Below are 12,338 nucleotides of genomic sequence, written 5' to 3' on the forward strand. Positions count from 1 at the left end.
GGATGCACTAGGTGGGATTCAGGGAATGTTCTTAGTACATGTAAAGAAAAGACTTTTCTCCCAGCTTTATTGAGATATAATTGATATATGTGTAAGTTTAAGGTGTATAATGTGATAATTTGATAAACCTACAGTGTGGCATGATTACCACAATAAAGTTAGTTAACATATCCATCAACATCACATAATGACAATTTTTTTTTCATGCAGTAAAAACATTTAAGATCTATTCTCTTAACAACTTTCTATTCTCTTAAGTATTATTAGCTATATTCACCATGCTGCTTATAAGATACCCAGAACCTACTCATTTCATAGTTGGAAGTTTGTACCCTTTGGCCAGCATTTCCCCATTTCCCACACCATGCAGACCCTTCCAACTAAAAACAACTCTTTTGGGGGGCACCTGGGTGGCTCAGTCAGCTAAGCATCTGAGTCTTGATTTCAGCTCAGGTCATGATCTCAGGGTCATGAGATCAAGCCCCATGGTGGGCTTGGTACTGAGCATGGAGCCTGCTTAAGATTCTCTCTTTCTCCCTCTGCTTCTCTCTCTCTCTCTCTCTCTCAAAAATATTGCTCTCTGTTTCTATGAATTTGGCTTTTATAGATTCCATATATAAGTGAATCATAGAGTATTTGTCTTTCTCTGACTTATTTCATTTAGCATAATACCATCAAGGTCTAGCCATATTGTCATAACTGACAGGATTTCCTCCTTTTCTTGGCTAAATTATTCCTTTGTATGTATACACTAAATTTTCTTTATCCATTCATCTGTTGATGTATACTTGGGTTGTTTCCATGTCTTGGCTACTGTGAATAATGTTTCAATAAATATGAGAGTGTAGATATGTCTTTGAGATAGTGATTTCATTTCCATTGATTATATACCTAGAAGGGACTGCTGGATCATATGGTGGTTCTATTTTTAATTTTTTGAAGAACTTCCATACTGTTTCTCATAATGGTTGCACAAGTTTACATTTCCACCAACAGTGAACTAGGGTTCCTGTTTCTTTACACCCCTGTGAACACATTATCTCTTGTCTTTTTGATAACAGCCATTCTAAGAGGTGTGAAGTATATCTCATTGTGGTTTTGATTTGCATTTCCCTGATGATAAGTGATGCTGAATATCTTTTCATGTACCTGTTGGGACATTTGTATGTGTTCTTTGAAATGATGTCTATATCTTTCCAGTGATGTTCTCTAACCATTTTATTTGTGTGTGTTGGGGCGGGGGAATCTTTTCTTTCTTTCTTTCTTTCTTTCTTTCTTTCTTTCTTTCTTTCTTTCTTTCTTTCTCTCTTTCTTTCTTTCTTTCATCAAGTTGTATGAGTTTCTTATGTATTTTGGGTATTAACCCCTTATCTGATAAATGGTTTGCAAGGAGAAGATTTTTGATAGGCATGTGGAAGAGAAACTATGTGTTCCTGGCTTTGAGGGTGTGTGTGCAGAATGAGAGCCTTGAGTACCAATAATGCATCTAATTTGTCATGGATGTTCAGGTGTCATTAACCACTAGAGAAGTTTCTAGTTTATTTCTTAACACTTCTCTTCCTACTCCCCTATGGCTCTCTGTCTTCTCTCAACAACAGCAACAACAACAACAACAAAGCAACAGAGTAGAGCCAAGAGTGCTTTTGAGGGGATTGAGTCACGCTGACTAGATGCTAAAGGGTGGACTTGCTGAAGTCCCCTCTGCCTGTGTGCCCATATACACCTGAATGGCAGAAATGGAATTTTGTCTGTGTATGAACCTTGTCAGCATTTACACATATTTTCCAACTTTGAAACAGAGTGGATGGTAAAAGAGTCTTAACCTATCTTCGCCAAGCTTTGTGCCTTCTTATCTCTGTCTCTAACTGAAGGTCAGGGTCTTTACTAGTGAGTAGCCCAACAGAGATTTATTTGGATGTTGGCTAGAGTTGGAACCTGCTGAGTCTTGAGCGTTAAACCTTTTAAAACAACTTCCTCGTTTTTCACAGCTATCCGTTCCCAAATGGCACATTGCAGGGGTTGATGATTAAATATGTGTAGCCACTAGATATAAAACTTAAAACTCCCAAATATATCACCTCCAGGGCCATTCAGCTGGAGCTGAGGCAGTGTGGTTATTCACTTGAGTGCTTTAAAATACAGCAGTGGCTCCAACGTAAGCAGATGCATGTGCAATATATTAACTTGTTTGCCAAAATACTTTATTGCTGATATGAAAACAGTGCCTCTACCTTAGAGGCTTTGTAAAACTTGGGAAGCCGTATGACTCTCTGGGGATCCTTGGGCTACACCAGTCCTTAAGATGGCAGGTATGTTTTAGTTCTCTCCTGTCAGCAGGGAAGCAGAGGTTCACATGCTTTTTTTTAGCTGAGCCACAGAGATGTGCTGTGTGTCTCATGCTGCCTGACACCCTCTCAAAGCTTGGTCCTGAACAGCTTTAGCAAGAGGCTTATTTGAGGGCATTTTGTAATCAGCATCTCCAGACAATATCTGCTGCCTCGTCAGTTTACAAGCCTCTGAGAATTCTTCTGTTTTCTGCAATTTCTTCTCCGTGCTGCCTCTGACAGTTATAAGCCATTCTTTCTTTTCCTTTAGAAATGTCCATGTAAGAGACTTTAGTTTCAGCTGGACCCTCATTTAGCAGGGGTTTCTGAAAAAAAAACTCTGGGGGCCGCTGGGTGGCTCAGTCGGTTAAGCGTCTGACTTCTGCTCAGGTCATGATCTCTCAGTTCATGGGTTCGGGCCCCATGTCAGGCTCTGTGCTGACAGCTCAGAGCCTGGAGCCTACTTTAGATTCTGTGTCTCTCTTTTGTCCCCCTTCTGCTCATGCTCTCTCTGTCTCTCTCTCAAGATAAATAACATTAAAAAAAAAACCCCTCCTTTGAAAAAGCCTCTGGATCTAGCTGCCATGTGAGGGCTTTATCACCTTTATCTGTAAAGTACTAAGTTCATCCCTTAATAAAATTGAAGCACGTTCATTTCTGAGGGAATACTGCTACATAAACAAAGAATGGTGTTTATGCATTTAGTCAACAAAGATAGCAGCATCGAAGAAAATTTCAGAAGGTGCTTAAGGAATAATGACATCTAGTATTTACTGAGCACTTACTATGTGTAAAGCACTACGTAGTCCTTTGTGTGTATTATTTTATTGATCCTTCATGGCAGTCCTCTGAATCCAAATTATAATATACCCCACTGTTTACATGAGGATTATGAGCTTTAGAGAGTGCAATAGCCTATTAAATCACATCCAGATTAGAACCCAGTATAGTGTGATTTCACATCTCAATCATTTACTCACTGAGCCATGATACATTTTTTTTTATCATATTAAAGCATTATAAGGCTTTATAAAAGAAAAAAAATCCAACTTCTAGATTTGGTCAGATACGTTGCATGTGATTCATTAAGCATTCCTTTGCTGTGTTGGATAAAACATTATTAAACATTATTCTGCTGATTGACTGGAATTGCATTACTCAAAATTGTAGACTTAAGCAGTTAATATTGCTATTGTCCTAAATATTTGCAGAAAAAAAGAATAAACCACGCTCAACCTGTAGCAGAAATGTGGGCTCAGATGCAAGTGGCACCTTCTCGCATGCTCCTTTTCTTTGTTCTTGAAAAGAGCTTAAGTATTAGTTTTATGGGTAGGAAGGAAGGAATACTGCACTACTAAGTGCATCCCTGACCGTGGCTTTCAAGTTGAATGTTTGGATTCTTGAAGTAAATGAGAAGTTACTGCCTGAATTTTAAAAAATGCTGCAGGGGCGCCTGGGTGGCTCAGTCGGTTAAGCGTCCGACTTCACCCGGGTCACGATCTCGCGGTCCATGAGTTCGAGCCCCGCGTCAGCCTCTGGGCTGATGGCTCAGAGCCTGGAGCCTGCTTCCGATTCTGTGTCTCCCTCTTTCCCTGCCCTTCCACCATTCATGCTCTGTCTCTCTCTGTCTCAAAAATAAATAAACGTTAAAAAAAATGCTGCAACATTTTTCATATGCAATTATCTGCTTGTCAGTTCTTTGATATTCCATTTAGACACGCCAAAGGGTGTTTAGCAGTGTCCTATTCAGAAATAGTACATTTCATTAACACAGACAAAAGAGAAGTTATTCATAAAAATAGATACAAATCGTTAACTGAAAAAAAATTTCTACTCTCAAACTTTTCTAAAGCATAACTGAGGCATTTTACCTCGTAATTTAAGAATAGTGGGGCACTTAGGTGGCTCAGTCGGTTAAGCATCCAACTTTGGCTCAGGTCATGATCTCTCACGGTTTGTGAGTTCGAGCCCTACATCGGGTGAGCTCGAGCCCCACTCTGGGCTCTGCACTCTCTCTCCCTCTGTCTCTGCACCTTATGGGATTCTCTCTCTCTCTCTCTCTGCCCCTTACTCACTTGTGCGTGCTCTCTCTCTCTCTCAAAAAAAAAAAAAAAAGAAAAAAAAGAAAAAACATTTACTATGTGAACACATGATGGTGAAAAATTACTTTCATCTTTTTCTGTTTGATAATTATATTGAATGTACACTACTAATTAAGAAAAGTCTAATACAATAAAGACAACTACAAGAGTTTCTGTTCATGTAGTTACGAGTGTCATTCAAGTCAGTTTATGTCTGTTATTTCGCTACTGTCAAAGTTTCATCGGGAATTTAAATCAAGTGGCTTGAGTGCTGACCCCTTGCCTCCCTCAGAGGCCATCTTCTCTTAAAATGTTTTGCATGAAAGCAATTTGTGTCTTATTTACTATTGGACCAGTGCAGGCCATACTTGACTTCTGTGATGTTGCCCAGCTTCTAACTTCATTATATGCTAGTTTGCTATTCTTTCTTGATTTCCCCTAAAACAGTTAAAATGAGGTAGATGTTTGGAAAAACGTATTTGCCAAAGTTTTGAGGAAAACAAGGAATGGTAGGCATCACTTTTCTTAGAAATACAGCTATCATACGCAAATATGGCTTCCAACCACAGATCTGGCTTTTTAAAAAACATGATCTCGAGGTTCCACTTTCTTGAGCTAGTTCAACCCATCCTTCTTTTCAGGATCCCAGCCAAAATCTCTGGAATGTCTTTCTGTTTAAATATATTTAACTAGAGTATCAAGTTGTGCCCGATAGGTCTTATGTTTTATAGCTACACAGACCCAATGGTGAATTTCCTACATTTGGAGAAATAATGTTCTCCCTAAGAAAAACATGTCCTCTTGCTGGACCAGTGGGCTCAAATGGCAGCCAATTTTCCCTCTAACTTTACTTCAGTTAGACAGAATTAGCATATAATTTAATTGAATCAAACAAATATACATAATGCAAACTGATGGAGAGAACTGAAGGCGAGAAGGTAATTTAAAAGCCTTTTCATTAGATCAAGTGTGAAGATACAGGAGTAGAAGTAGGAATGGAGTGGAGAGAGGGCTTAAAGCTTAACAGGTGTTGATGGACTGGAGATGTGGCTGGAAGAGAAAGTGGTTCTGCAAGTCGCTTTGGAGTTCTGAGCATTGAAAAGTGGCAGTCTTCTGGTGCCATTGTCAGAGAAAAGGAGTCAGGGACACGTCCAGTTTGAGGGGAAAAACATTATGATTTAGAAGTGACTTTGTGTCATCTGGTAAAAATGTCCAGAAGTCTGTGGAGATATGCGCAGAGAGCTCAGGGGGGGAGGTTGACTTTTGGGATATAAATTTGTGTTTTATCAGCCTGGGTGACAGTTGAAACCCTGAAGATTGATGGGTTTGTGGGGAGAGTGTGGAGAAAGAAGGAAGAGACTGGTGATGAGTTAACACTTAATGTTTGCTTCTCTCTTTAAATATGGCTATTACAGGTGTGTTCTTAGTTTGGCAAGAACAAAGGAATGTATCCAATGGGAAATCTGTAAACATTCATGTAATACTTAATACTTTATAAATATTTTATAAATACTTTATTACTTAAATATTTTAATACTTAAATACTTTAATAACTGTGTTACAATAAGAGCTAATACTTATTTAATGTGAACTATATACTAAATGCTGATATACATGTAATAATTCATTTGTCCCTGAAAATCTTTTCATATAGGGAAAAATTTATTATTTTTTATCAGTACAGTTTTAAAAAGAAGAAAACTGAGGTACAGAGATGTTAATAACTTCTCCAAGGTCCTGTTGTTATTAAGTGGTATAGTTGGAATCTGAACCCAATTAGTCTAGTTCCAAATACATACTTTAATCACTATGCTCTACTGCCCTCACATAAAACCATTCCTATATAGCAGTCTTTTTTTTTTTTTTCCTTTCTTACCCTCTGAAACAGCTTTTTATGAAACAGCAAAGCAAAATTGCAACATGATTTTAAATGTTTATAAATTAGGTCACAAAAGGGATGCAAAATGGTTGAAGTATAACTCTTAGATTCACATAACTAAAGTCATTCATTGAATCTTACACCAATACCAAAATAAGATTATTCCATGATGAAGAGTAGCCCAGGGACATCTGGGTGTCTCAGTCAGTGAAGCATCTGGTTCTTGGTTTCGGCTCAGGTCATGATCTCATGGTTCATGGGTTTGAGCCCCTCATTGGTCTCTGTGCTGAAAGCTAGAGCCTGCTTGGAATTCTCTCTCTCCATCTCTCTCTGTCTACCCCTACCCCCCTGCCCCAACCTTGTCTCTCTCAAAATAAATGAATAAACATTGAAAATAAATAGTAGCCAAAATCTAGTAACCAAAACTATATTAACATCAGAAATAATGTTCAAGCATTAAGTTGGAAAAGAAAATCCACTAATTTTCTTTCCAAATGGAATCTACAAACTAAATTTTTAGAAACTGTCAAAGAATGACTAAAACTATAAACCTAGGAGTTGGGTTTACAGAGAATTCTGGAAGTAGTGAGAAAAAACACATACTGAGAAAGTATCAGTTAGTATGCTTGCAAAACTCTCCCATTGTACTCATGATTCTGATACTAATGTACTATGAAGGGATTTTGCAAACGATCTGCTGGGTGCTACAAATAAACCTTGAGACTAAACTCTTTGTAACTCTTGTCTTCTAGGTGTGGTATAAGGTTAGTCACACTTAACCTACTTGCATATATGTATTCCCCAAAAGATCTAGTCTCTACCAGAGATCACACAAATCTGGAGTGAAAACATTTGGAGTTTGTTACTACTGTTTGCCAAGTACTTTTCCCATTCTATTTATTTTTGCTCAAAATTTTCTATTTCAAATGTATAACCAGCGCTCACCTTTTTAGATACCAAGTGGATGATTTTGCCTACGCAGCAATCTTTGATAGGTCTTTTCCAACATGGTCTTGCTTTACAAGTAGTCACGTGGTCATTCTGTTTTATGTGAAGAAAAGTTGACTTTTTTTTTTTTTTTTTTTTTTTTTTTTTAAATTTTTTTTTTCAACGTTTATTTATTTTTGGGACAGAGAGAGACAGAGCATGAACGGGGGAGGGGCAGAGAGAGAGGGAGACACAGAATCAGAAACAGGCTCCAGGCTCTGAGCCATCAGCCCAGAGCCCGATGCGGGGCTCGAACTCACGAACCGCGAGATCGTGACCTGGCTGAAGTCGGACGCTTAACCGACTGCGCCACCCAGGCGCCCCGAAAAGTTGGCTTTCTTAGGGCTACCTGTTGACACATTACTCAATAGGTTGTGGGTGTTTCACATCATATTTTTAATAGTCTAGTACATCTGGTTTGAATGGAAATATATCAGTACATCATGTTGTATAGGAAAGAAAAGAGAATGCACCACAGCAAAATGATCTACTAGGGTCAGTTGTATTCACTGTATGCAGACTAATGGTTAAGTTAAAAAACAGTGCTGACATTTTGAAATAATAAGATGTTTATGTCATAAAGAAGGCTAAACAATGCCCACAAGTTTAATGCATCCATGGATTAAGACTCAAACATCATTGGTATTCATTAGTGAGGTTGGGATAAAACTCTCCACCCACACACCAATTTTCAACAGATTTAAGTAACTAGGAAATTGGAGAGCAGTTTCTTTGTAAGGTTCTCAGATTTATTATACCAGAGTATTTCCTCTTGGTACGTACTTGGGTTGCCTTCATGTCCCAGTATCACGTTCACTCATTTTAATAAGAAGTCGCTGAACAACCATCTCCAGTCCCTGCCCCAAGTTTTGTTTATATAATAGCAGAAAATGCACAGGAGGATGCAGCACAAGGACCTCCAAGTCTGTGAGCAAAATTTAGAGAACCAGAAGTGGAAATGGGACACAGTTGCAAAGTGGCAAAAAACCAGAGATCAAGAGGCAGCTGGGTCCAAGATCTGGTAAATACTGAAGGGCTGGTGTATACTATTTGAGATGCATGGATGACTATATTTTCTTGTCCTTAAGAGTGTATGCTTGGGGCACCTGGGTGGCGCAGTCGGTTAAGCGTCCGACTTCAGCCAGGTCACGATCTCGCGGTCCGTGAGTTCGAGCCCCGCGTCGGGCTCTGGGCTGATGGCTCAGAGCCTGGAGCCTGTTTCCGATTCTGTGTCTCCCTCTCTCTCTGCCCCTCCCCCTTTCATGCTCTGTCTCTCTCTGTCCCAAAAATAAATAAAAAAACGTTGAAAAAAAAAGAGTGTATGCTTAGATCTCTTTCCACTTGGAATTGGAATGGTCACCAAAATGCTTCTAGGAAGTGATAAGTTTTTTATTGGTAGGCTCTGTGCTGTAAGACTTCGAGACAGTGATGTTCCTTGCTTTGTGCTTTCATCTTGTTTTTCTTGTGCAGGTTGTTTTTCAAGGTCAAATAGTTTCAACTCCTGAACAAGATGAAGTCATAGCTATTGATGATATATCTTTCAGTTCAGGCTGTTTGCCTGCAAATGGTAAGAACTTTTTCTCATTTTGATCCTTATTGTGTATATAAATTCAGTGCAATTTAAACATTGTGTAATGACTTTCATCTACTCTTTCTTTCTTTGCGTTTTTTTTTTTTTTGGCCCGATGTTTTAAAGTGGGCTATTTTACATTGTATAACAATGTCTAGGTTTATGCTAGAAGTGAAAATAGTCTATTTTTCCACCGATTCTGATGCTATAGAGAGCTGAAGGGGTAATTTAGTGTCAGATTTGAAACTTTGTAGCAATGTTACAAAATTAAAACAGCCAGTTAAATCACCAGGAGAGCTTCCCGCCTTCTAGGAGACTAAGTGAAAGCTGGCCTCCATAGGGTTGAAATTGTCTTCTTGGGGAATTGATTTGACTTTTCCACTGAAAGACACAAATGGAGAGAGATATTAGCTATAATCTATTTTCTATTGAGACAAACAACTCGATCAATAAGCCACATATATCAGGTCTAAAAAATTATCCATTATTGGCCCTTTGATTATATTAACTGAATAATATTCAATTCACCATGCACATTGGTCTCAATAGAACAGTTTAATGTTAAAATTATCCATTGGTCAGGATAAAATTAATTTAGTCTAATATTCAAACAAGAATCATATGTATATGATTATAGGTAGTCGATAGATCGTTTTTCCTTTTTAAATGTTATTATACTGTAGTATGATATAGCATAATAAAGATAGCTATTTTGTAGAGAGGCTTCTAAGTTCTAATTTTGTACAAAGTATGGTAGTTGTGTAAATTATATTTCAAGAACAGCAAAGATGAGTTGGTCTACCTAAAAGGAGACCAAGGAATCTTGATAAAGGCTGTCTGTATTATGCTTGGATTTTGAACAGCAGTTCTGCTGGTCTGATAAGAGTGTTTATAAGAATGTGTCTCTTGCCACTTGGACCACGGTAGGGTTTTATAGGAGCCAATGACAGCCCCTTCCACACTGGAACACATAAAATTTTTTTTCATCTTTATATTATCAGTTCTCAGTCTATATTAGGTAAGAAATCACTATATGATAAATTGAAATATAGATACATTGAATTGCAGAACTTGAAAGGAGCGGATGGTAACCTCCACCTGTTCCTAGAAGTAAATAATTGAAGTATGAACCTTAATGTCTTTTCGCCAACAGAAGATAACGTTTATTGGCTTTAACAGAAGGGCAGCAATGTATCAGTGTAGAATACACTGTTGACTACAAGCAGCACAGACTCAACTATTGACTACTCTACCACTCAGTCTCCCTTCATGCTCTCTCTTCTGGTACCCTGCATGGTATTCCCGGGTCCAGAGAGCAGCCAGCTTATGCTTGATTTTTATTGAGGCGGCTAGTCCCTAACTGTGATCATTTTAGCAGTATCTTTATATATCCCATTTTTATAGTTTCTGCAGAAACTGAGGTCTGCCAAACTAAATGATCCCCAACTAGTCCTATTTATTGCTCAGGCTAGCTTAATCAACCCGAAAGAAAATAAGGAATGAGGTCAGCTGTTGGCTGGACTTGCCTCATTGCAAGGAAAATTAGGAACTGGCCGCTGCTATGAAGCTTTGTTTGCATTACAGACGTACACAGGAGCATGCTGGGGTTGTGCCTGGGACTTGACATCGCCTGTAATAGGACTCTGCCCTCATTTCAGATATGACCTTTCTCTGCATCTCTGGACCTGGGAACCAAAGCCATTTCCTTAATTACCTGTGATCCATATACTGGGACAAAGGCCAATGTAGATGGGCCGTGATAAATATTCAGAAGACAAATGCCAGGTTTTTAGTAAGCACTTAAAAGAGCTCTATGAAATCACTATAGAAGTGAAAAAGCAGTGGTCACAGGAGTGAGAGCATCAGCCAGCTGGACATTCAATGAAAGGTTGTGGTCAAGTAGAAAAATATTGGTGTCTGCAATTTCTAAGACAATAGTTCCAGATAATATTATAACCATATTGTTTTTGAGGTGGTGGGGAAGTAAAGTTTACTGAAGATGAGGCATGAATTTTAAAGCTAAGTTATCGGCTAACCTTTTCACATGGCTATTAAATTTATACAACATTACTAGGTGTGGGGCTAGAGAAGATTTTGACATCCCAAACTGAAGTCTTCCATGAATATGGATTCACGAACCTAGATCTAGGGAAGTAAGTTGTGTGTTAGGAGCCAAGATATTTCTACACATGGAAGAACAAATGAATCGACACTGGGGATTTAGACGAGGGGCAACTTTAATAGTAGGCCTTGTGTTTTATGGGGCATTGGGAAAGGATGCCATCCCTTGGGACAATTGCAAAGGAATTAGTCTGTTGTTAGAAAAAGCCAGTATATTGATCTCACTGCTCGTGGGTTCGAGCCCCACCTGCATGGGGCACCTGCATGGGGCTCTGGGCTGACAGCTCAGAGCCTGGAGCCTGCTTTGGATTTTGTGGACCCCTCTCTCTTTGCCCCTCCCCTGTCACACTGTGTCTCTTTCTCTCTCTCAAAAAAAAAAAACATTAAAAAAATTAAAAAGAAAAAAAGCCAGTATTCATTTAGGTAGGATCCTACCTATTTACTTAGGTAGGATCACACAGTATGTTCTTTGAAGGTGAGGGTGCAAGGAGTTTTATTTTTTGTTCTTCAAATAGAATGAGGGTTGATGGCACATTTAAACTTTTGGGAGGAAAACACAGCAGCATGAGGATTAATAACGGAGAAAAAGAATAAAGTGTCATGGAATAGGATTAGCACATGGATGGAGATGCATTTTGTACATGGTAGGAATGTGAGATACGGTAAAATTATATAATATTAAATTTGCAAATGATGCTCTCCAGTCAAGTTCAGATGCTATCATGATAGACTAACCCTAGTCAGTCACCAGAATCACAAAGAGGAGTGATTGATTCTGGGCTTTACTCCAAACCTGCTAGATGGGAATCACTGAGGATAAGGCCTACATTTTAAATAAGGCACTCAGGACACTTTTGGTGAAGCCAGCTGACCTTGGGTTTAAGAACCAAACTAGCATTTGTATGCCACACAGCCTGGTCCCTGGGTTGCTACACTCACAGTGACTGCCCTGAGACAGAGTTCCAGCTGACCAGAATCAGTAGTTTCAGTCTCATGCAGTCCTGATGGTGACGATCAGGGTGCATCTGAGACATGGGGGCAGAAGCCCACTCAACGTCTTCCAGACATCACCGTCAGAAATCTTAATCAAGTGGAGGGTGGAGTTAGGAATGCATTTGGATGCCAGAAAAGAGACAAGTTTTCCTAGGTGACTTAAGAAAACAGAGGAGATGGACAGTTATGGCATAGATTTTCAACTCTAATACTATTAAAGTCAAGGACTAAGGGATTTCCTTGGTATTTGCTTCATGCTTGTCACCTTATGTTCTTAAAGTGACTGTTGAGATTCTATACATCTCACATCCAAGGTAGGAGGAAGACAGAAATGGGAAAGGGCAATGTGTTTGGCCATGCCATTGGCTAGGTGATTGTCACGT

General features: G+C 39.0%; 1 protein-coding gene across 1 annotated transcript in view; it reads left to right on the plus strand.

The window, feature by feature from the left end:
* Positions 1-12,338, plus strand: part of MALRD1 (MAM and LDL receptor class A domain containing 1) — a 792,972-nt gene that overhangs the window by 52,562 nt on the left and 728,072 nt on the right. The window contains exon 5 of the mRNA XM_043564232.1: positions 8,742-8,838. Within this exon, the coding sequence (XP_043420167.1) occupies positions 8,742-8,838 (97 nt within the window). The remainder of the gene's footprint in view (positions 1-8,741; positions 8,839-12,338) is intronic.

The sequence above is a fragment of the Prionailurus bengalensis genome, chromosome B4 (assembly GCF_016509475.1).
Source record: "Prionailurus bengalensis isolate Pbe53 chromosome B4, Fcat_Pben_1.1_paternal_pri, whole genome shotgun sequence".
NCBI classification, from domain to species: domain Eukaryota; kingdom Metazoa; phylum Chordata; class Mammalia; order Carnivora; family Felidae; genus Prionailurus; species Prionailurus bengalensis.